This window comes from Chanos chanos, chromosome 4 (assembly GCF_902362185.1).
Source record: "Chanos chanos chromosome 4, fChaCha1.1, whole genome shotgun sequence".
Classification (NCBI taxonomy): domain Eukaryota; kingdom Metazoa; phylum Chordata; class Actinopteri; order Gonorynchiformes; family Chanidae; genus Chanos; species Chanos chanos.
In genome coordinates, this window is record NC_044498.1 from 27,980,268 (window position 1) to 28,005,643 (window position 25,376).

General features: G+C 43.0%; 1 protein-coding gene across 3 annotated transcripts in view; it reads left to right on the forward strand.

Moving 5' to 3' along the window:
- The window catches only part of fam184ab (family with sequence similarity 184 member Ab), an 85,386-nt gene that overhangs the window by 20,252 nt on the left and 39,758 nt on the right, over positions 1-25,376 (forward strand). For all 3 annotated transcript variants that reach the window (XM_030772476.1, XM_030772473.1, XM_030772475.1), the window contains exons 3-9: positions 2,082-2,217; positions 2,645-2,856; positions 4,984-5,154; positions 8,340-8,462; positions 9,199-9,360; positions 10,265-10,386; positions 13,290-13,440. In XM_030772476.1, the coding sequence (XP_030628336.1) occupies positions 2,082-2,217; positions 2,645-2,856; positions 4,984-5,154; positions 8,340-8,462; positions 9,199-9,360; positions 10,265-10,386; positions 13,290-13,440 (1,077 nt within the window). The remainder of the gene's footprint in view (positions 1-2,081; positions 2,218-2,644; positions 2,857-4,983; positions 5,155-8,339; positions 8,463-9,198; positions 9,361-10,264; positions 10,387-13,289; positions 13,441-25,376) is intronic.

Sequence of the window (25,376 nt, forward strand, 5' to 3'; positions counted from 1 at the left end):
TTGAGGTCACTGCCCATCCTGCTTTCCGGCTTCCTTCAATGACCATGGAAGATCCGTCAGTAAACACTACTAGGTCTGGGTTTTGTAGTGTTCGTCACCCTCCAGTGATGCCTGTATTACCTCAGAGCAGTCATGCTCATCACTCACAGGATCGACGGGCATGTACGGACCTGCTGGTATTACTCTGATTTTCACATCTAAAATGCAGGGTAATTTTAGCTGGCGACGTGAAACTGATCCTGACTTAAACAAACCAATTGCTATACAGGTAATGTTAACCACACTTAGAGATCGCCGTAGTACAGACGATTCAATGGGTTGTGTAGAATCTTTTACCTGTGAACAAACTTGGTGGACTAGAGTATTAGGAGCATTAATTCCTAGTTATGGTGTTATGCAGTCGTTAGACCAAATTAGAGCTTTGTCACATGAGGTACAAAAGCTTGCTAATGACACTCTCGCTGCCTTAGGTAATGTCTCCTTCGCACTGCAGTCCCACCGCATGATGATACTGCAGAACCGTATGGCTCTCGATTATCTTCTCTCTGCCCAGGGTGGTGTATGCTCGGTTGTAGGCCCAGAGTGTTGTACTGACGTAGCCGACCCTTCTCAGAATTTATCACAAATTATGGGTGACATCTCTGACCTGAGCCTACGAGTTCAGGATGTTCAAGGTGATAACAGCGGTTGGTTTAGTGGCTTATTTGGGGAACTCTGGCCTATGGCACAGCAGGCACTGTACGTTCTGATATTGGTGATAGGGGCAGCCCTGTTTGTGTATTTTATCCTGAGACTCATATGTTGTGGTATCAAGGCTGTTACGACTCCGAGACAACAATTGCAGCCAAAACATCGGTGTGCTAAGAGGCCATTAATGCCTTTCTGAATGTGACATTTATTTCCAATGCATGGTACGCGGATTGATTTGTTAGACCTCCTTATTTCAGGATGTAGATGGATAATGGCCTGATCACCCATTATACGTAAGAGGGTTTGATATATGGTTTGCTTAGCGCATGTTTAACACATTTAGCCACATTTATGTACGTGTGTATTAATCATTAGGCTTCTCAATGATTAAGAGGGGGGAGATGTGGGCCTAGCTGAATATGTTGACCACCACCCGACCCCTCTGGTCTCTTTCGGGGTGAACATAGGGGTCACACGCGATCGTGGGCTCCCAGGTACATATATTTTGCAAAGTGTCAGGGATGCACTCTGTTCCTTTCACTCCTCGCACTCACATGCCTCAGAGGTTCTTTATCTACGGGCACCAAGGTCAAAGGCCCCTGTGTGCATGGGTATATCTGTGTGTGTGAGCTTGTGTTCTCTGTTCTTCCACCATCGAGACTCTGCCTGGGTGTCTCTGATGACCCCCTCTCTCTGCACTTGCTGTACACTCTATCTTCTGCCCAATAAAGACAAAAAGAGCTACCTCAAGTCACCGTCGTGCCTGTTTATTATTTTCAACAATTTTAAAGACATCAATGCCCAACATTATTGATGTATTTGTATCACCTGTGTCTTGTCATGGCTGTCTATTTAAACCATGGTCTTTTGTTCACCTGTTGCTTAGTCTTTGTGCCGTTTCCCCTGTGATCGTGCGTTCTTGAGTCCTGGTTCATGTAAGATATCAGTTCTTGTTTTTTGTTGGACTATGTAGTTTTCTGCTTTTTGAAAAAATGTTTTTGTTTTCACTTTTTGGACTTGTTTTGCTTGTTTTTTGAAAAAGCCAATTTTGCCTAAGTTTTTACCTGTTTGATCTGATTTCTTTTTTCTTTTTGGATTGAGCTGCTTTCTTTTTTCTGGACTTGTGAGATTTTGTGTTTCATTAAAACCCTTTTTGAGATCCAACCTAGTTCACCCTAATCGTGGGTGGAGCATTTACTGGTTGTTCGTCTTCTGCCCAGGCAACCCGGTTTCGAAGCTCACCAGGTCTAGCCTTGTGACCGTGTGTATGTGGTGTACTGGCTGTACTCTGTGTGTGTGTGTGTGTGTGTGTGTGTGTGTGTGTGTGTGTGTGTGTGTGTATGTGTGTTGGCTGTAATCTGTGTGTGTTAACCGCCTTTTTGTATTTACAGGATCTCCATAAACAGCTGGATGAAGTAACTCAAGATGCAGAGATTTTAGCAATCCGTCAGAAGGAGGCCGAGTGTGAATTGGAGGCCACCAGAGACCGAGTGCAGCAGCAAGCCACAGAGATCCTCCTCAAAGCCAGTGAGACATCTCACCTTTTCTCCTCTTCATCTCCATATGTTCCAAAGCAATAAAAAATCTCATCAGTACTATCTCTCTTGCAGCTGTTTGCCTTCATAGACTCAAATTTAGTGAGACATCCATATTCCCTTTCTGTAAAGCCAAAACATAAAACCTTTTGCGTACATTAGTCCTGGATTTGTCCCTTTTCACATCATTTCAACTCTATTCACAACTGTTCTCCTTTGTTAACATCACTTCATCTCTGTTCTCTCTGTTTACATCTGTCCATCTCTGTGTGATTATTTGTGTGCTATTTGAAGTTTTGGTGGGCCTAAAAAGGGCCTGAATAATGAATCTTTGCTGTGCACTGATTTAAAAAGCTGAATGAAAATTGTTTTAGGAACTTTGAGTGTGCAGTAACTTCCATGTCGCCTGTGCCGTACAGGCCAGATTGGGAGTCTCCAGGCCACACAGATGACCCATGAAGCAGCGATTCGAGACCTGGAGTCAGAGAAGTCTCGTCTGAAAGACAAGGTCATGAGGCTGGAGGAAGAGAGAGGCGCGCTGCAGAACAAGAGCCAGGCTGTGGATGAACGACAGAAACAGCAGATCCTGTCTATGGAGAAGGTACGGGCCTCATCTTCTCAAAAAATAACTGTCCCTGCGGACACAGTTTGTTTTGATTTGAATAAATTTGTGTGTGTGCACATGTGTAGGAGAATACTTGGTCTCCAGCTTTAGCTTTTTGTCCACTTTGCTGGGTTCTGAAATGTGCACAAGAGCTTTTCCGTGTTTAAACATTTTCAGCTTGGCCGGATATGTGTGGCTCTGCCTAAAGCCTGCAGCCCATGTTTAATTCAAAAGACTTCAGTCAGACCATCCGTCAACAGAAACATTCCACAGCCATGAAGACCCCGGCCTGAAATTGGTTTGAGGTCTACGTATAATTGGTATCACAGTGCTTATGTATTCACGTGTTTAATCATCACCTCTGCCAAGGAGGTTATGTTTTCGGTGCGGTTTGTTGATTTGTCTGTCAGCAGGATTACTCAAACTACCAGGCCGATTTTCATTAAACTTGGTGGAGGGGTGTAGTATGGGCCAAGGAAGAACCCATTAAGCTTTGAACCAGATTCAGATTGGGGGTCAAAATTGGAACCTTTCCTCTGTTTTTTTTTTTTTTTTCGGCCTTGCATTCACAGTGTAAAAGGGTGTGGGGGAGGGAGGGCACTACTACATAAAAAATATTCCTTAAATGCTCCTCTTAGCTGTATTACCCATACAACTCAACAGCAGTCTGTCCCCCCCATCTCAGTCTGTTCCCCTTTCTTAGTTTTTCCACCACATCTCTGTCTGCCCCCCATCTCTGTCTTTCTGCCTCATCTCTCTCTTTCCACATCACTGTCTGTCCACCACGTCTCCGTCCTTCCACATCTCTCCACAGCCTGCTTAGCCAACATTGCCTCCTGAATGTCTGCTAACCGTCTCAAACTCAACCTGGAGAAAACTGAGCTTCTGTTTTTTCCCCGCTAAGAACTCCCCAACAATCAACACTGCAATCACCATTGAGGGATCTGTGGTGTTCCCCTTCAGAGCAGCCAAAAACCTTGGCATGACCCTCGACAACCAGCTGACCTACTCCAGTCACATCGCGGCAGTCACTCGATCCTTCAGATTCTCCCTCTATGACATCAGGAGGATCTGCCCCTTCCTCACGCAACAGGCAACCCAGCTCTTGCTCCAAGCGCTCGTCATCTCCCGCCGTGACTACTTCAACGTATTACTGGCTGGCTTGCTGACCTGCGCCATCAGGCCGCTCAAGCTGGTTCAGAAGGCCGCTGCACGCCTGGTATTCAACCTCCCAAAGCACTCTCATGTCACTCCGCTCCTTACTGCACTCTACTGGCTTCCAGTAGCAGCCCGTATCCAGTTCAAGACAGTGATGCTGGCCTACCAGGCAACAAGAGGCGTCGGCCCATCATACCTTCAGTCCCTTATAACTCCTTATGTCCCTGCTAGAACCCTCCGCTCTACCACCTCTGGTCAACTGACGGTCCCCTCGCTTCGGGAACCTGGCAGCCGTTCTTCCCGACCAAGCCTCTTCTCCGCCATTGCTCCGCAGTGGTGGAATAACCTCCCTCACTCAGTTAGGACTGCGGAATCTCTTGCCATCTTCCACAGGAAACTGAAAACCCACCTCTTCAGAACCCACCTGTCCCCCACTGCCTAACCTCCCTTTCTTTTTAAATATATATATATATATATATATATATATATATATATATATATATATATATATATATATATATATATATATATATATATATATAAATAAAAACTAACTTTGTGTTTGTGTTTGTCATTCACTGTCAATGAATTCCAGGAATGTAATACGAAGGGTAAATGAATGTACAGCCTTAGTCTGATCTCTGTTTGAGGTAATAGGATCTGACTGATGCACTTATTGTAAGTTGCTTTGGCTAAAAGCGTCTGCTAAATACCAAATTGTAATTTGTAAATCTCTCTGTCCACATGTCTGTCTATCCACCACATGTCCAACTGACCACCATGTCTGTCTGTCCACTAGTGTGGTAGTGTGATTGGTAATGAATGGATAATTACCGTTACTCTGTGAAATAAGGTCTTTAGTGCTGTTACTATTAAAATGAAGTGATTGTTTACTTGAAGTGTTGTTTTATCTCCACTGCTTTTATGCCATCATAAACATGGTAAACATATGGTCTTAAGTGATGTGTTTTTTGGCCTCAGACTCTGCGGGAAGAGAAGCAGCTGTATGAGAAGGAGCTGATGAACCTTCGTGCCAAATACGAGGAGGACACTGCCCATTTTAAAGAGGCACAGAACAGGGCCATAGAAGAACTGTCCAAAAAACACAGAGCCATCCTGGAGAATACACAGAGCACAGCTGAAAAAGAGAAGAAACGACTACTGACTGTGAGTATTCTGCCCTTCACTGCATATTAAGACACACAAACACAAATACAAACACACACACACACACACTCATAGGCATGCACACAGTCTCTCTCCCTCTCTCTCACAAACACACACAAACACACACACTCATACACTCTGCAACGTGTGAGAGTAAAGAATGTAGAGGCGTGACTGTCTGCTCCTCCATATCTCAGTACATAACTGCTAACAGCCCAACACAGTCACCCTCCACAGCACTACTTCTCATGAAAGAATCACACACACAACAAATATCTAGATACATTCATCTGTGGAACTGAAAAATATGTGCAGGCCTCTGCTGCCAAACTTTACAGAGCAAACGCAAACAGGCAGATCAATGCTGAAAAACTCTCCCCCTCATTCTCTCCTCCCCTTCATTCTCTCTCTCTCTCTCTCTCTCTCTCTCTCTCTCTCTCTCTCTCTCTCTCTCTCTCTCTCTCTCTCTCCCCATCTGACTGTCTGGTTTGTTACTGTTCTGTTATGCCATAGAGTGTTGAGATTATGCCAGTTTCTACTTTATATTGTCTCCCCTGACTGCCAATAGACTGAGAATCCTGATGCTCCCAAGCTGATTCCCACTGTAGGGTTATTCGCATGGGATCCTCCATCCAGGACGGGGAGAAACAACCTGTCTGGTTACCCTGACAGCAGATGTCTGTGTCCTTGCACACTGCTGCTGGGCAAATGAAAATGCAAAAGGAAACCTGTGAGAGGGATGAATGATGAAAGAGTACATTACTGGACCATGTTAGCAGTGACTCACCAATGTGACGACAGCTCTTACGTTCTGTTTTTAGCCTGGGCCTCAGGCTGTTCTCCACTTTCTCTTTCTCTCTATCTACCTCTCTCTCTCTCCCTCTGTCTGTCTTTCTCTCGCTCTGTCTCCATTTTTTTTCTCTCTCTCTCTATGTTTTCTGTTTTTCTATCTCTCCTACACAGACCCATGATAGTGAAAGAATGCCATCTGTGCCCAGAAATGGAATATGAGTCAAAGACAGTGAAATAAAGACCTTTATTTTGCTCAGCGTTTTAAGATAGGGTTACTGGCAGGTAAGCAGTGGAGCTATATAAGGCTATCACTGTGGAGTCTGCATACTTTATGGGGATGAGGAAAGCAGCTTGTCACAACAACAGAGCTATGCTATTTGGGCGGGGGATTGTATGCATGCTAACCCTGGATCTCATTTTGGAGCATACCAAAACACTTTCTTTGGGAGGGGGTTCAGTTAATGCTTTCGTCTTGCTGCTGATGATGTTGTAGATGCAGTTTAAGATGCATGAGGTGGCATTTGCATATTGGACGTTTGAGTGAGGCATCCCTCAGCATGGAGCTCTCTTAGAGCAAGTCACATCTATACATTATTTAATCAGAGTTACTTAGAACTCTGCATCCTCCCCTTCACCTACTTTAAAAATGACATGAATATGCAGATTTCAGTCAGACTGGATCGCTCTGGCCACGTGGTGAGAATGGTGAATGTTTTAAGACACAGAATGGATAGCCTGTGTAGCATTAAGCTAAGGCATCAAATGTATTGATTTTCTCCAGATATTTTCAGTCAAAAGATGACTAAAGAATGCAGTAGGATTTAATGAAGGGGTGTTTTCTACATGACATTTGCTCTACAGAAATAGGATCACTCATGCAAACTGTCTGTCTGTGGCACAGACTCGTGGTGGCAGCTCTGTTTATTCTGTTAGTGGGTGCCTGACAGACTTGTCTCTGATATGAAATGTCAGAAAGCAGCAATAGATCCATGTTTTCCATGCTGAGTTCAGTGAGTTTCCTCCTTATCGTCAAATACGGCAATATTAATATTAATACATTATGCATTAATATTATCAGTATATCCACCAGACAGCCTTGTCTCAGAGTTGCAGATAAGCTTGTCATTATTTGTTATTCCGTCTATATCTTGCATTTACTTAAAGATATATGGTACCCTTTAAATGACACTCACCAGGAGTGTCATTTGGATTTTGGAGATGCAGTATTCTTAACATTTTATTAGAATTTCCAACCACCATCTCAGTGGGCACTAGAATGTTTTTACAGAAATGCAAAACACAAATACGAAACTGGTACTATGAATCTGCAGCTAAATCTAATTAACCAGTCTGTGACGGATCAACTCTCCGTCACGTATGGACTGTTAGCAGGCACGAACTGTTCATATACATTCACCGCACAACCATACACATTCACCACATAATACAGACTGAGTGCAAGTTGAATATTTATTGATTGTTGTTATTGTGATTTTGTTGTGTGTGTGTGTGTGTGTGTGATGTCCAATGTCTTCGTTTATTGATCTGTAAATCATAGAGAAAAGAGACTAACGTTAGCATTCTATAGCATTCAGTATCATTTCCGATTAAGTTGGCCAACAAATCCATTTGCACATTCCACTATCCTCAAATTACCGTTAAAAATGCTACGTTAGGTTATGTTGTCTATGTGTAAATGTTGATTGTTAATTGTAAGAGTTGTCGCTTACCTGGGTGATGCTTCCCGGAGGTGAGATTGGCGGCAGTGACGTCAAAGAAACTGGTACGTCACAGCCTCAGGTATTTTAGCAGAAAAGTACATCACATCCTGTTTTAAACTATAAAAGCCCTCCATTTTGTTTTAGACGGGGTGGGATGTTGTTGGTTGGTTGTTGTGGAAGTTTGTAGGAGTGTTTAGTGAGAGAAAGAATTATTGAAAAGTCTGGCAGAATTTATGTCTTGTTTGTTTTCCGGCAAGAACGGTGTAAATAGTGTAAATACGTTATTGTTTTGGTTTGTTTGTTTTTTTTTTTTTTTCCTTTTTTTTTTCCTCTGTTTATTATTGGCACAAAAATAAATTCACCGGGTGTTCGGCCACAAACCCCAATCTTGACTCCTGCTGCCTCCTTGCCTGAGACGGCTCCGTCACACAGTCAAATCAATCAAACAACAAATCAATCAAATCGATCAAACAACAAACCAATCAAGTCAAAATCAGAAAGGAAGCTGGCTCTGAGAGCTAGCATGTTAATCTGAACTGAGCTCTCTATCCAGTTTGATTCAAATGGCCTTGTTCTGAAGGTTTGGTTCTCATGTTTAGGTTCTGATTGTTGTGTTCTGATGGTGGGGTTCTGATGGTTGGATTCTGATGGTTGTGTTCTGATATTTTGCAGGAGATGGAGCAGCAGTATGAGAGAGAACGTGCCTCTCTGGAGGAACAGAAGAACAATCTACATGAGCAGTTGGAAAGTTTGAGAGAAGAGCTTACAGCCAAACTCAGCACTGCAAACAATGAGGTAGGTTCACTCCATTTACCATGTTATCTGTAAATTGAGGCTAAGACCCCTTCTGTGTTCAGGACAAAGGCCTTTTCATATTAGAATTAACCTTAGCCTATTTCAAAACTAAAACTGCATTTAAACCTTAAATACTTGCTTAGACAAAGATCCCAGTGCTCAGATGTCCTCTTGTCCAAAGTGAAGCCACAGAACATCCATAGCAAAAACACTCTTTTGAAGTTAAATATGTGTTTGCTTTATGTGATACACAAGAGTATGGTTCTAACGGTAGTTATGTTCTCTCTGATGGCATTGTGGTAGAGCAGGGAAGGTTTCCGAGTGATGAAGTTCAGCTCTGTGCATTTGGTGTCTCATTACACTGAATGAGTTCTGACAGACTTTTAGCAGGATAACCAGACCACCACAGCACGTCTCACAGAGACCTCAGAGAGATTCAATTATATCACTCACTGACTTGTACCATTGTGTCCTTTCTATGTCGCATCATTTAGATTAGACACAGTCAGGTTTATGTAATCTGAGATTTGAAAATTTCATGGGTTTTCACTGGTTAAAATCTGTATCTTACAGTTCTGACTGTCCTGTTTCTTACTGTCATTCAAGTCTGTCTTCCGCAGAGATACTCCCCATGACCACTGCTGCCTGCCATAGTGTCAGCAAGTCTCTCTCTCTCTCTCTCTCTCTCTCTCTCTCTCTCTCTCTCTCTCTCTCTCTCTCTCTCTCTCTCTCTCAGATGAACCATTTGCAGGAGCTAGTGAAGGAGGGAGAAAAAGGTCTTGGTGTAGCAGAGGGACACATCTCCAGCCTGAAGGAGGCCCAGGAGAAGCTTCTGGAAGAGCTGGATGCTACCAGGGCCAGACTGAGGGAGACCAGTAACCTCTTGACTGCGCTGCAGGTTAGAACATGAACACATACTGTCCTGCCCTGGTTGTTGAGGGTTATACTGACTACAAGGCTGTGTCACACCTGTATGCTTGTAGAGAAGAAATCGACTGACTGCATCTCCTGCATGCCAGTGATAGTTCATGAGGTCTTACCACAATTATTATGTTTCATTTGATTTAGTGTTTAGTATGATTCCGGTTTATTAGTTTGGAAAGCAACTGTAAGGGTGCAGATACAGGTGAGAGCACAGGGCTGCTGGTGTTTGCTCTAGAGCTTTGCCCCTAACCTTCTGAGCTGATTACTACCTGGACAACAGGTGTCTACAGGACATGCAGCATAATAAAGATGTAACTGAGCATTAAGGCATAATTATTGCATAATTGAGGCTCTTTGCTGATGCTATGGTGAGTATTAGAGAGAGTACATTTGGGGTTTAGCCCTGCAGTCCATAGACACAATAGGAAATGTTTGAGAGCTGTCTTAAAGAGACATTTTTGGAATGTCTTTCACTTCTCTGTGTTTCACTTCTCAACTGGAATTGTGTTAGGCTAAATTATACATCCTGCTATTTTCAGCCTCTTTTGCAGGACATGTATGGCAAAGAGTGCGTGCTGGCACTCCCCTTAGCCGTGCCTCTTACTGACCATACATAATGAAACATGTCCACGTTGGCGGCAGAAAAGATGCTCAGACTCTGCCTGGGTCTCCCCTCTGTGTCTGCTGGATTGACTGATCTATGGGAGTGACAGCCTTACCTGTTCTGTCGCTAGTGTTGTGTGTCACAGGACTTTTTTTGTGTGTTTCGCTCACTTCTATCTGGTTACTTTGTATTTTCTTCCTCTCTCTCACTGACTTATTCTGACTGTTTCTGACTGTCTCTCTCTCTGCCTCTCTCTCTTTCTCTCTGTCCTCAGGGAGAGATGGAGACCCAGAAAAAGCAGCATGAGGCCAAACTGATCTCCACCAAGGAGGAGGAGAAACTGAAGATGGACAAAATGGCTCTGGAGTTGGAGCTGAAATGGACTGAGACTCTTAGGTCTGTGCGTGTGTGCGTGCGTGCGTGTGTGTGTGTGTGTGTGTGTGTGTGTGTGTGTGTGTGTGTGTGTATGTATGTGGCTGTGTGCAGACTCAGTAATCTTGGATGTGTGGTATGTCATTGTTTCTTGTAGAATGTCCTGGAAAGTGATATTAGAGGCTCTGTCAAGAGAGTTTAGATAAGAGAGGACCCAGAGGAAGTGTGCTGGTGTTAGATTAACTTCAGTGTCATTGAAAATGACATTGAATCCTGCGTGTGTTTTGTTTGTGTAGCCTCTGACACGCTAGCGTGTCAGAGCTACAGTTATCGGCTACAGTTTCACTCTCACTGTCCCTGAGTTTATCAGTCAGAACCTGTGAGCTAATACGATGGCTGTTTTCTGTCTAACTCCATCGGTTTGTAGGCTGTCCTGTTGGATGTCTAAGCCTGATATTTGGGTAGCAAGCTGTCAGTGAGGGAACGAGCAGTGAGCTGTCAGTGAGGGAATGAGCGGTCCCCCATGGAGCTTATTACTGCTCAGTAGAAGAGGGTGGCTCTTCAGTTAATGAGTCTATGGGATTTGAGCAAAGTGACAAAGTCCTGACAAGCCTCTGACTGTGCATATGAAGTGGAAGAGGGCCTATGTTGGAGCCCATCAGGACTTCTTTAATCTCTCAGAGTAACATTGGGCATGTCTCTACATAATTAAGACATTGGCCAAAATGAGCCATTCCAGCATAACAGTAAAACTTCAGTCAGATCAGTGAGTGTGTTGATGAAGCAGGAGGAATGATGTGAGAGCAATCAGACAGCACAAGTGTGAGGTAATTACAGGTGTAATGTCTCAGAGGGACTGCAAGGTCAACACAGTATATTTCCAGTATTCAGTCACAGCATACACAATGAGCAGCTTACTGTGTGCACAGTGAATGTAATCCAAATGTACAGTGAGAGCGTTTGTGCGTGTCTGACATGCCTAGGTGACAGTGAAGTACAAATATTGGCATGACTGGGCCCTGTCCGGAAACTCTTATGTGGTTCCCATGGTTACCTTGTCTCCTTTTCTATCAAAGTATTCCAACAGGAGCGACATCAAACATCACAAAGCTCCCACAGAGGGTTTATCATGGTTGCGCTTTTACAGTAAAATAAGACTAGTGGCCAACAGAGCAAGGACACAAAGAAAAGGGAGCAGTGATGACTTTTGGAACAGGACCAGTCATTCAAATAGAGAACATGCAAAATTTATCCCCAGGTCTGATGTCCTCACAGCTGTTATACTGTACTCATGTGTTACACTGTAAATCTGGTATGGAAAGTATTGATTGATATCCTTTTTAGGGGAGCAGGACGGTGGTACCTTCTGAAGAGCATCAAAGTACTTAATATTAATTATGGATTTTGCAACACATTTCTCTGGAAAGGTCTTTCTCCGCTTCAGCTACCTGTTTAACCTTTTTTCTCTTATGTTTGTGTGTACAATACTTTCAGTCTGTATGGCCTGGCAGCGTTTCTTCATGCTTGTATGTACAGTTTTATAATCAACAAAACTTAAGACTACAAGCTGTAGGACTTAAGCTGCCCAGATAGAAAGACAGATGGGAAAGAGGGATTTTAAGCAAGGGATAGAAAAGATGAAAGGGAGTGTTTAGCTCATCTATTTGTTACAGAGAGGTCTGGTAATCACTTGCTGAAGAAAGATAGGAAGAAAACCATAATACATAATGGTCTCACTCCTGCACATACCCCATTATGCCCCACCATGCTACTGCCCAGCAGGACAACAAACACATGCATTCAACACAACCAGAGAGTGAGAGAAAGACCAAGACAGAGGGAGAGACAGACAAAGTTTAAGCCTTCGTTCTCCTGCACCACATTTTTATGTCTCTGACTGAAAAATTTGAGAAAAGTCTCCTGACCATCTGAGATGGTGTCTCGAGCCTCATGCAACCCATTTCTTGCCAAAGGAACTTAGGCGAATTTGGCATATTTAAAAGACTGTTACATCCCAGTGTAATGTGTGGATGTTTGACAGTGCGACGTGGTGGGACATTTTCACAGTGCTGTGGAGAAAAGGAGTGTGAAAATATCTGATGGTAATGGCCAGTATTAATGCAGCAGTGAACTTCCCTGAATTAAGCCCATCTCTGAGCACAGGTCACCCACATAGCCATGAAACAACTGGTCCCCTTACCAGCCATTAAAAATTACTGGTGTTGTGCTTGTAGGAAGTACAGATGGATTCTCGTTACGATAAACCTTGCATTTTCTTGCCTTTTTCTGTTTCATCTCCAACAAATGTTGTACACAAAACTGCATGATCCATGTTAAAGAGAAACCAGAGTGTTCAAAGGGTTTATTTTAATGCTGCAATTTATAAAATATTTACAGTGTAAATCTTCACTCGCAAAATCAGATGTAAATTTTAGGTGAAATTCTTATATTAATCTACTGTATTAATTACATACTGAAGGTTGCTGCAAAACATGGTGTATTCTGGGACATCAAGATCAAGCTCAGTGTCAAAGTTGTTAAAATGAATGTTTTTAGAGTAATTGGTTATTTGCAAAGAATATTGGGAAATGTAAGAGTAATTTACTACCCCAGAGAGAAATTCATGGAGCAATGGATGTAATAGGCACAGTCCTGCTCACTAGTCAACAAATGGGTTTTACACCAAAAGTCACTGTTTAACATCTTTACCCCAAATATGTGTTTTGCCCAACACACTCTGTAAAGTGGGTATTATAGTAAGAATATACAATCCAGATGTGTCTTTTGTTTCTGTTTTTTGTATTTCATAAATGTCATGTTAGCTGATGGTGTTTATCAGTTTTGAACTACTGAGATCATTCTCATACATGAATGGAGTAGTCATTGGCTCTGTGCATGGGTGTGTGCGTGTGTTTGTCTCCACACAGGCAGGAATGTAAGAAGTTGCGTGAGGAGCTGCGTGAAGAGCATGAGCAGGAGAAGCAGACAGCACTGACACAGCTGGCCCAAAGTAAGGACCAGGAATTGAACACTGCCAAAGAGAGCTGGCAGAGGAAGGTGGAGGACCTACTGGAGCAGGTGGGCTCAGGACAGCCAGAAACACACACATTCATACTCGTGCACTGTGTTTGTCCCTAGACCACACACAAACATGTCCTGAGACCGCACACACATAACCTGAGACACCTCAGAGGCCTATTCTGCCTGTTTTTCAATGTGATCTTTAGCGGATGCCTTTTTAGCAGGCTGTAGGAATGTTAGAACAGACGTCTCTGTCATCTGGATCACATTACTAATGCTGCATTCCATTTACCCCAGAAGTCGGAACTCGGAGCTGGGAATGACGTCACACCCAAGTTGACCGCATTCCCAAACAACAAATCAGAAAACCGTTTTAGCCAGGTTCGCTGTTGTTGAGAACAACACATTACGAGGTATTTTGTGCGTACAAATGCCGTTGCAACATGTCCACGGTTGTACTGTGTGTCCGACTGATTTAATGAGACACAACCAAGACAGAAGTGCCAATAAACAGTAAACTACTACGGTTTTCACTACTGCAATACTGGGGGCAGCCATCTTGGATTTTGAAATCGGGGTTGGTGAGGTTTCTCTGACTTTCCAAGTTGGAAATCCGACTTCAGGGGGCGTTCCCGCTGAAATCTCCGACTGGGAACTCGGCAATTCCGACTTCCAAGTTCAAATGGAACACACCATAAATCAACAGAGTTTTTTATGATGCTCCTACACAACTAGTTAGCACTGGAGGCTTTTTATGTGAAAGAACTTGAGTTGTACTACCTGGCACTGGGCATGCTCACTCGTTGTCAGACTGCCACTCTCGTGTGTAGGTTGTTGTTGATGAAAACCCTTTTCTCAGCCATCCATATTAAGATGAGGCCTGTTTGACCCAGTTTTGAGTATCCTAGTTCGTACTGAAGTCTTCAGAGAGGATTCTTCAATGTGGATTCTTCCAGCGACACCGAACCTTTCTGCTTTGGTCTGTCCACCCACAGACCCCTCTGGTTCTAAGCTCTTACTGCAGCTGTGACTTGTTCAACTTGTAGATCTCCTAGGGTACAGTCATCAACATACTGGAGATTACTGGATAGAGAACATAGTGGAGGACACGTTCAGATTTTTAGCTTTGTGGCTGGATGTAACCTCCTGATGTTTCAGAGGGTCCCATCTAGCATGAAGGCAAGGTCACTCCATGCTTAGTGTCTGCATCCTTAGCCAGGAGCATCATGACAGACGAGAAGAGAAAGACAGTGAATAGACTTGGTACAAACACACAGCCTGTCACCACTCCATCTCCCACATGAACACATTCCAACTCCTGGTCACCAACAGTGGAACACTCTTAACTGAGGACAGTGGACTGTGATCTGTGTGATTGTGTGTTTGATTTTATCTGTGTGATGCCAGTGTTTGGCTTGATCTGTGTGATATTGTGTTTGATGTGATCTGATGGGGTAATGTGTAATGGTCAACTGACGAGATGGCGGCACGTCCAGGCACAGCGGCTCTGCGCTCTCCAAACTAATGCTGTTTTTGTTATTTTATTATCTTTATTATCTTAATGGTTAGTTTAGTCACTAGTGCAAATTGTTTGTACAGCCGCGCAGAACTGCTTAACATCAGCCGAAATTGCGAACAAATTTCCAGCAACTTTAGCGACTTCAGTAACATCCTGGAAAAAGTAACCAGAACACCGACAGCTCCATGGATCACCATACTGGCCGGAAGGAGATGGCAGCGGCACTGTGAAAAAGCAAAATCGTGGATGGCGCACCAGGGTGCAGGCCAGGCTACGAAGTGCTCCGCACAGACCTTCTTTACCAGGCATTTTCCTTGCAAACGTCCAGTCACTCACTAACAAGATGGATGAAGTAAGGCTGTGGCTCAACACAGAGATCTATGAGGGACTGCTGCATTCTGATTTTTACAGAGACATGGCTCAGCATGCTGGTTCCCGACGGGACTGTAGAGCTAATGAGCCAGACGCTATACCGCACAGACCAAACAAAGGAATTTGGCAAGAGTGGCGGATTCTACATCTATACCAACAATGACTGGTGCACCAACCACGCTGCAGTAGAGAGCTGTTGTTCTCCAGATCTGGATTATGTACTGCTTAAATGTAGGACGTTTTATCTGCTTCAGGTTTCCGTTGTCTTCATCATGGCTGTGTGCATTCCTCCACAAGCTAATGCTAAGCTAGCGCTAGCACAACTGCATTCAGCCATCAGTAAACAGCAGGATGCTCACCCTGACAGCACCCTCATTGTTGCAGGGGATTTTAACCAGGTCAATATGTGATCAGTGCTCCATAATTTCCATTAGCACATGCAATGCCCTACCAGGGGCTCAAACACTCTGGATCGTGTGTATATAAACATCAAAGGCTAACACAGAGCTTGTCCCATGGGTGAGTTGGGGAAATCTCATCCTCTTTCACTGTTTCTGACCCCAGCATACAGACCTCTCATCCATAGGACCAAACCTGCAATAAAGACAGTCAAAATGTGGCCTGAGGAAGCCACTTCACAACTCCAAGACTGCTTTGAACATACCCAATGGGACCTGTTTGCACAACAGGCTACCCACAGCACAGAGGTGGACTTGGAGGAATACACAACCATTGTGCTATTCCGCATCAACAGCTGTGTGGATAACGTCACAGTTAGGATTGCCACCTTTTGGGGAAATAAGGGATGCCCCCGCAAGAGGCGATTCCACTCTGTGTAGTCTGCTCTACTCGGACATAGGTAGTACCTGCAGTGTGCTGTTTAAGGTCAGACATCCCTCCATTGGCGACCAAAAAAGCTCGATGGTGAACTGTACAGTTTGCCTTGTATTCATCGCCAGGGAAAGGGCTGACCCACGGATCATTCAGCCCAATGTCTCGACAGCCTCTTACGTTTCACCGGGGGACTTGAGACATCATTAAAATAATAAGGAAGAGAAAAATACAGTGTCTGAGGGTGCTATATATAATTGTAAGCTACAAGGCAAACACTGAGTTACACCTAATGGAAACGCTGATGCTGATGTGCAATCTAACCCAGCACACAGAGCTTGTTGGTCTGTAGCTCACCACTGAAATGAAACTTTCCCACTATGCTTGTATAATTGGTTTGATTTTACTTGATGTTGTTATTCTCAGCACTTTGAAGACCTAGTGTAGATATGAAACGACATGTACGAAAATATGGGACAAATTGCATCCCTTATTCATTCAATACGGAACACAGCATTTTATTTTCCAATACAGGACGATCTGGTATTATAAGGGACGGGTGGCAACCCTAGTCACAGTGGACAAGAGAATAAAGATGTTTCCAAACCAGAATCTACAACACAGTCTAGAGTTGTGATTTTTTTTCCCCCCTGAATCCTTAGGTCAAGCCGAGTTGGTTGCTGTCAATTTCCGCCTGATTAGATTTGAATTCTTGAACATCTTGAATTTTTCAAAAAACCTTCTTTTGCAAACTAGGCCTAGACTGTCGATCCAATCACCGCCAAATTTGGTACACATCATCTACAGAGGACTCTGGCCAAAAGTTCTATAAAGAATTTTGCTAAGACAAACGGTATGGTAGCTGTTGTCCAATTAACTTCAATGGCGAAGCCTCTAAAACAGGAAGTGAGCGCATCTCAGCAATGCTTGGTTGGATTGATGCCAAACTGGATACACGTCATTGCCAGGGGGAGTACTCGATAACCACAGAGTTTGGTGAAATGTGGCCACATAGGGGCGCTATTCTAAAAAAAAACATATAAAAATACTGATTACGCCAAGACACAAGCAGATATTTCAATAAATCTTCTTGAGCATCGTCACAGCAAAGAATCCTAGATGAGAAGTCACAAACACTATGCAGGCCATTCTATTTTTGACTCATCTTGGTATCACTGTTTTTTTAATGGTTGTCTATGGCAGGCCAAAGGAGCCCTAGGTAAATTTTCTTGGAATGTGGCACCCTCATAGGGAATAGAGGGTTTCAGTGTGTCTGTTCACCATGTGATGGACTGCTGTCTTGTGCAGGGGTTTTTCTGATTACTTGCCTACCCAGTGGCCATGAGCTGCTTGGCCCTGGCATTGCTGCTTGCAGCTATATTTTTTATTATTATTATTATTATTATTATTATTATTATTATTATTATTATGATTGTTAGGGTCAAGCAGCAAAGCTGCTGGAGCCCTATTGTAATCGTTAGAATTTTTCATTAATAGTATTATTATTATTATTGTTTCTCGTCTGGGAGTCTATGGCAGCCCCATGAACCCCTTGGTGGATTTTTCTGAAATTCGGCACATTGATAGAGGATAGTCCAAGGTACCCAGGCACCAAATTTGGGGTCAATCCATTCATCCCTGTAGCGCCACCAATAGGCCAAAAATCAAGGGTTTCTTTTGGTACATATTTGCCTATAACTTTTGAATCCTTTGTCCTAGAGTTGTGATCCCCCCCCCCCCCCCCCCCCCCCCCCCCGCGCTCCCCACCCCCGAATCATTGGGTCATGACGAGTCAAATGCACCCATTAGCGTCAATTTCTGCCTAATCAGATTTTCCGCCATTTTGAATTTTTTGAAAAGCCTACTTTTGTGAACTAGTCCTAGACCGTTGATCCTATCACCACCAAATTTGGTTCATATCATCTCCAGCACACTCTGGCCAATAATCATCAAAAAAATGTTGCTAGATCAAACGGTATTGCTGCTGTTGTCCAATGAATTTTGATGGCGAAGGCTCCAAACAGGAAGTGAGTATATCTCAGCAATGCTTGCATGGATTGATGCCAAACTTGGTACAATTCATTGACATGAAGAATACTGGGGCCCCACCAAGTTTCATAACATTTGGCCACATGATGGTGCTATACTAGGAAAACATCAAGAAATGTATTCAAATACCCATAACTCCAAAACAAAAGCAAATATTTCAGCCAAACTTCTTATGCATCATCACAGTATCAAGCCCTAACTGGAAGATTATGACCCCAACCTGTCAGCCATTTTCTTTGTCGGCCATCTTGGAATTAGCCATTTTCAATGACAGATCATAGAAGCCCTTCATGGATCATGATGAAAGTTGCCACCCTCATAGAGCAGACTACAAGGTATCCAGGCACCAAATTTGGTGTCGTTCCATCATTGGCTGTAGCGCCACCAACAGGCCAAACCCTAGAGGACATTTTTGCTCATAACTTCTGTAGGGGTCGTCAGGCCGTAGAACATATTACCCATAATTCCCTGCGCGACCGCATGGGTAATCTGTACCCATCTTCTCAGGTTTCACTGTAACGGTATTGGTTACAGCAGATACCATACAGTGATGACGCAATTTTCGCCATAAAACCGCGGAAAATTCCAAACTTTGCTCTCTTCCAGCTCTTTTCCAGCCCTCTTTTCCAGCTCTTTCCAGCTTCAATTCTGCAACTCCCTAGCAGCGGCTCGCTCTAGTAGCAGCTCGCTAGCAACGGGTGTCTCTTTTCTCCGCCGAAAAGGACAGCGTAACAAAGAAGCGAGACATTTGTACAACCAAAGTTTAATTTACTTTCTCTCGCGCAGTTGCAACTTTAACTTCTACCGGCAAGTTACACTGTAACGCACACAGTAATCGACGGAAGAAAAGGCGACCAGATCCCTTTCTACTTCTTTAAATTTCGACGAACTAAATCAAGAACCCTTAAAGATCATCGGACGAGTAACGGAGCCCCGAAGATCTTCAAGTGACAAGGAAAGGAACTTCTCCCTGGACCTGCGAATCGCACTGCTCATCAGACTACCAAAGACGCACCTTCGGTCGCCACGCAATGAGCTATTCAAAGTAAGGCTGGCATCTGGGCATACTTTAGTATTAAGATCATACGCAGTTAACGTGAGGAAAGTGTTATCATTTGAATTCTTTTATGATTTTAATGTACACGCTGTATTTCATGTACGATGCGTTTTTTAGCCGTTTATTATTTTCTTGTGAAGGATAGATCTGGCATGCGTTCTCTCTCTCTCTAACTCCCTTTTTCTGATTGCACACCTCCAACATTGGGATTGCAGCGTGACTTAAGGGTTGGGTAGAGTTGTTGAGTTTAGGGCCTACTTACTTGAGACTAGCTCTCAAGTTAGACATTCTTTGGTCTCTCGCACACATGCGATTCTCGTTGCCACCCCCACTCTAGTTGGTGCCTAGCACACACGCTTGCGCACTAAATCCTCATACCACGCATACCTCTTGCTGTACACATGCGCACAGCCTCTCTCCCTCGCTCCTCCTCCTCTCTTCTGTGCGCCTGCGCAGAGCCTCTCTCCAAAAAACTCCTCCCTCTCTCTTCAGTGCGCAGCTGGGCACACGCCCACATACACGCACACGCTCTCTCTCTCTCGCTCTCTCTCACACACACACACACACACACACACACTCACTCATCTCTGGTCTAACACTCATTCAGTTCTACACTGAATGCCTGTACATAGACTCATCACCATTTTGTTACCCTTTGATCATTCTATTTGCTGCTGATTATTGATTGTACCATATCAGTATTGGTTTGCCAAGTGGTATTGATTATGTTAATAAATAGTATCATTGAAATAAACTGTTGTCCTGTCTGTTTCTGCCGCAGTATCTACTGAATGCCAACCTCTGCCATCAAAGCACTCCCAATTACCTTCAACCTGGTTGTTCATGAGTGTTATGGGTTTAGTAGTGTAATTGCAATACATTAGTACTGCAATACTCTCTAAGACTGTAGCACAGTGTTACAGCTAGCTTATCCCATTAATCTTAGTTGTTTAATTAATAAAATATTGAACATCGAAATTAATGGTTAATAAATTTTATGAGACTGATTTATGAGACTGATTTATAGATCCTACCACACCTACATCTTTTGGTGTCTCTGTGTTAGGATTGCAATTGCACCTACACTTCCTAACCTTTTTACCTACCCCAGGAAGCTTTACTGTCCCTGAATCCTTGCATCCTGATGAGTAGAACGGACCCATTTTATGGAAATCTGCCACATTGATTGTCCACCATTTTGACTTTAAGAAAACTGTACTCTTGCAAACTAGACCGAGACCGTTGGTCCTATCACCACCAAATTTGTTGTATCATCCACAGAATGGTCTGACCAAAAATGATCAAAAGAATCTTTGCTAGGCCAAAGGATATGGCTGCTGTTGTCCAATGAATTTCAATGGCGAAGCCTCCAAAACAGGAAGTGAGCATATCTCAGCAATGTTTGGTTGGATTGATGCCAAACTTGGACCACATCATTGGGAAGAGAAGTGATGGGGAACCACCAAGTTTCATAACATTTGGCCACATGGGGGCGCTATAGCAGAAAAAACTCACACAAATGTATTACATCTCAAATTATTCTAAGACAGCGGAATATTTCAACCAAACTTCTTCAGCTTTATCACAGTAGAGGACCCTAGTTGAGAAATTATGAACCATATGTGGTGACTATTTTGTATTTCAGCCGTCTTAATATGATTATGTTTTCAATAGTTTTCTATGACAGGCCTTAAAAGCCCTGTGTTGATTTTCGTGTTGATTTTTGTGTGCGTGGCAATGGGTCTGTTCAACCTGTGATGAACTGGTGTCTTGTTCACAAGTTCTTCTGATTACTTGTCTGCCTGGTGCCCATGAGCTGCTTGGCCCCTTCATTGCTGCTTGCAGCTATATTTATTATTTTTATTTATTTATTTATCTATCTATTTATTTATTTATTTATTTTTGGCCATTTTTGAGGTGGTTCCCATGGGCGAAAACCCATGAAATTTGGTATACACATCAGTGCTTGTGACAGTTACTCAGAGACGGAGGCTTGGCTCCAGGTGTGGCCCAGAGACTCCATAGTGCCCCCATATGGCATTGAGTCTTGTGCCTGACATGTAGTTTCACCGACATGCTCCAGAGTTTGTAGGCATGTGGGTCTCCCCAAGACGAACAAATTTGCATTTACATTGCATTAGCCATTACCAACAGAAAGTGAGTTATTTTGGATTTTGTATGTTTTGACATTACATTTTGACATACTCCTCCTAGACGGTTCATTGGATTCATGTCAGATTTGCTATGTATGATGTCAAGACGTTGCAGATTTTAAACTGTCGAGGGATTTTTGATATCTTGCAAGGTGTTGAAATGGTGAAATGATGAATTTATATGTCTTGCCACTCAGGACAGCAATGTGTCAAATTCTCCATGCATTGCTTGATATGGCTGAAACTTCACAGGTTATTGGTTATGATGGTTATGATATCCACATGCCCAGAGTGACATCCTGGTATAGCGCCACCATCCGGCAACAGAAACAGTGTCTTTTTTCAGTCATCTTGGCTATCCGGTTCATTGGATTCATTTCTGGTGTACATGAAGTTACGGGTGTCCTGATTTTATACTCTGTAGGGATTTTCGATACATTGAACTGTGTAGCCATGGGGATAGGATGAATTTGGGCACCTCTGAACAGAATTTTGAGTCCCAATGAGTGACAGGATGTTTAACCAATCAAACTATGAGTTGTAGCGTGGGGGTTGTATTGAGATGTTACATCATGATGTACCCCTTGAGACATTCTGACAAGAGGAGCGGCCATGTTTAAGTGTTTTAAGCACGTTTGCCGTGTTGCTAATTTACCCATGTCAGGAGGTATTTTGCATGCTTAGTAAAAAAGGAACTCTTGTAATTGTGGTGTTACGTTAATTTGGTGATTAAGTCAGTGATAATGGCAGACGAACTGTCCCTATATAAAAATTTTGGACGAGTCGGAGGCAAACTCAGCTTCGAGTCATGGTGTTGCGAACTCACCCATGTCAGAAGGCATATCACATGCTTACTAAGAAACGAGCGAGAAACGAGTTGTTTCATGATTGGGACGTGGCACAGGGAAATTCCGCTTCAGGTCGTGGAATTAGCTCCACCAATGCATTTACACCTGCGTGCATACAAAGGAAATGTCACACCACACAAATGGCTCATAATTAGTTTTTCATTGTTATCAAACTTGTCATTGTAATTGTTCATTTCTTTCCTTAATCAATCAATTTCTCAGCTTCACATTTAAAAGATTTCACTAAAAGTTAACTTATACCCTACTTGTGGTCAGTCTGCATATATCGGTTTCCACATTTGTTTGCCTTTCAGCCCCTACATGACCAAGGATTCCGAACGAACTTGTATCCGCCTATTTCATCAACGTCAGAGCGTCCACAATGTTCGATAGCGTTGTTGGCAGGGCGGCTTTAGTGAATTTTTGCCGCTCTTGCCGCTTTCAATGTGAACATACAGTAACAGCAAATTGAAACAGCTGAGGCTGTAACATTAGCTTGCCATGCTACCTATCAGCAAACTATGCCTATGCTGTTAGCTGGTTTAAAGTCACGTCTTCAGGCTTTTGTGATATGGATTGCTAAATTAGCTTGTATTCCAGTACCAGTCTATTTACTTCATGTAGCCTGCACAAGTTGCCGCTGTCCCAGGCATGCAATGAATGACCTCGCATTATGATGTGTAACTTTTTGTATGTGTATTTTCGCTTGATCAATGAATTGTTAATGACATTGAACATACAGTGTAGCAAATAAAACCCTATTATTGACAATGGTTCTGTCCACATTGCAAATGTGCTCCTTTACAATCTTTAACGTTGAATGTAGTGTGACACGGCACAAAGGGGGGTGTGGTGGTTCATTACACACTCGCTCATGAAGGTTAAACTACACAAAATGTTTAGAATTTGAGCGTTACGACTTACATGCCAAAACTGTGGCCCTGTAGACTACGCAAAAACTGATACTTCCAATGTTTAAAACATTTTTTTAAGCACACGCACACGTTAAGTAAGCGCAATGTCTGAAAATGAGATATTACATGCAATTCAGCATCCTGCATGGAAATAAAGAAAATTTGTGAGAGATGGATATTTACACAGCACACAAAAGGTGTTGCAGGTTGCATGAACAGGTGTGTAAACAGGTATGTAAAGATGTGTTAGTGTATGCAGTCACTGAGCATAATGACATTAACATGTTAAACGGTTTTCTTTCTTTTTTTATAGTTTTATTTAGAATCATGACACTGATGCCTGTATTGTCTAAAGACACACATTAACATTAATATTTGTGTTTGTTTCCCAACTCAGCCTGAATTCTTTTAGCTGTTGCTATGATCTTGTAATTTGGCGCATACATCTGAGGGCTGTACTATAATGCGAAGTAACTGGCTTATCCAGTTAACTCAGAGTAAGTCGTAAACCTCCTAACAGAAGAGCCATGGCTTTGTTTTGCCAGGAGAATGAAGCCATAGGGCTCCTCTGTTAGGAGGTTTACGACTTACTCTGAGTTAAATTAAGCAGAGGTTACCTGGATAAGCCAGTTACCTTGCTTCGTAGTACAGCGCTCAGATCTGAGTGCATTATTGGATGACGAAATGTCATGGGTCACGAATCGCCGGAGGTGCGAGGGCCCGCCATCACCGCTTGCGGCTATAATTGCTATTCTATCTGTCTGATGTGATCTGTCTGATGGTGTGTTTAATGTGATCTGTCTGTGTGTTAAATATGATCTGTGTTTGATGTATTTGATGTCATCTGCATGATGTAAGTGTTTTGGCTGAAGGTACATCCAAGGAGTTTATTTATTTTTTTTTTCTTTTTATATATATGTTGTCAGTTTGTGCTCAGCAGCGATTCTCAGTGGCCTCATAACGTTTGTGCAGTGCTGTAGTATACAGATACACCATATCCCGTCAAAAGGTTCTTGTCATTGGAAGAAGAGCTTTATCAGTCAGCCGACAACATTAATGTTGATGGAAAACTAATGCCTATATCATACAGATGTTTTTATGGAGTTCTCATGTCCCATGTTGATGGACGTAAGCTGAAAATTTTGCTTTGTTTTGTTCTGACTGCAGGATGGAATGTCGTGACAGATGTGGTAGCCTGACCCGGAAGGCTAAAGTAGATGATATTTCGGCCACCTGTTCAAGTCATTTCCCCAAGCTGTATAAAAGTGGCAGAAATTTCCTGAGCAGAAATTTAGCAAATGTAACACAGTTTAGAGGGTCAAGGGTTTTTTTTGTTTGTTTGTTTGTTTGCTTCTCTTGGTTCTCATTTTTCTTCACTCTCATACAAAGCCTCTTTTCTGTTTTGGCAGCTCTCACGATACAACCCAGGTATAAGCAGCGACACTTGCAGGCACAGAATATTCTGGGAGAAAAGACCCAAGTTGTCAACAGAACAATCAAAGTTTTAGGCAGCCCTTTTCAGTGTGGTTTTTGAATACCTTGGATCCGGCTAATGATCCTCACGAGTTCCTCTGGAAAGTTGGTATAACTCAGTTGGACACACAGAAATAGTGCTGTTCTTTGTTTATTACATTGTAGGAGGTACAGGCTCACGCACAGTTAATGGGGCTGCCATTAGAAAACGGTACACTGTCGGAACATTACGAATTATCAGATAACTGAGACAACATGTCAACCCATGATGCACAGATAGCAGAGAGAGGAAAAAGGGTGCGACAACCCCCTTGACCCCACACTATGACATCATTATAAGCCAATCGTTACACGTTTCCCCCACTTAAAATAAGGGCTGTCCTCAGACCGTAATAGAAAGGAAACTTTACAGTATACAGGATTCTGTGTAACAGCAGTGATAAGTAGGGTTACATAAAGCAAAATACAGACAGCTGTACATCTATTGGTACATTCGCCTGTTCCATGCTATTATAATCCAACATTCCGCAACCAGAACAGCAGTTTTTCAATTTGCACTGAATCAACAGCTTCAGAACTCTGCACTCTTGCATGAAAGAAGACTGCAACAATAAAACCCGTAAGACACATAGACATGAGCAATATTTCCAGAACAAAGCAATATATATTGTTACATTAGCCGATTCAACAATTTCCACCTTCTTAAGTTAACAGACTGCCAAAACAAAACCATGAGGCCTACAGACGTCGTCTCTTAAAACAAAGCAGTATAAGGCC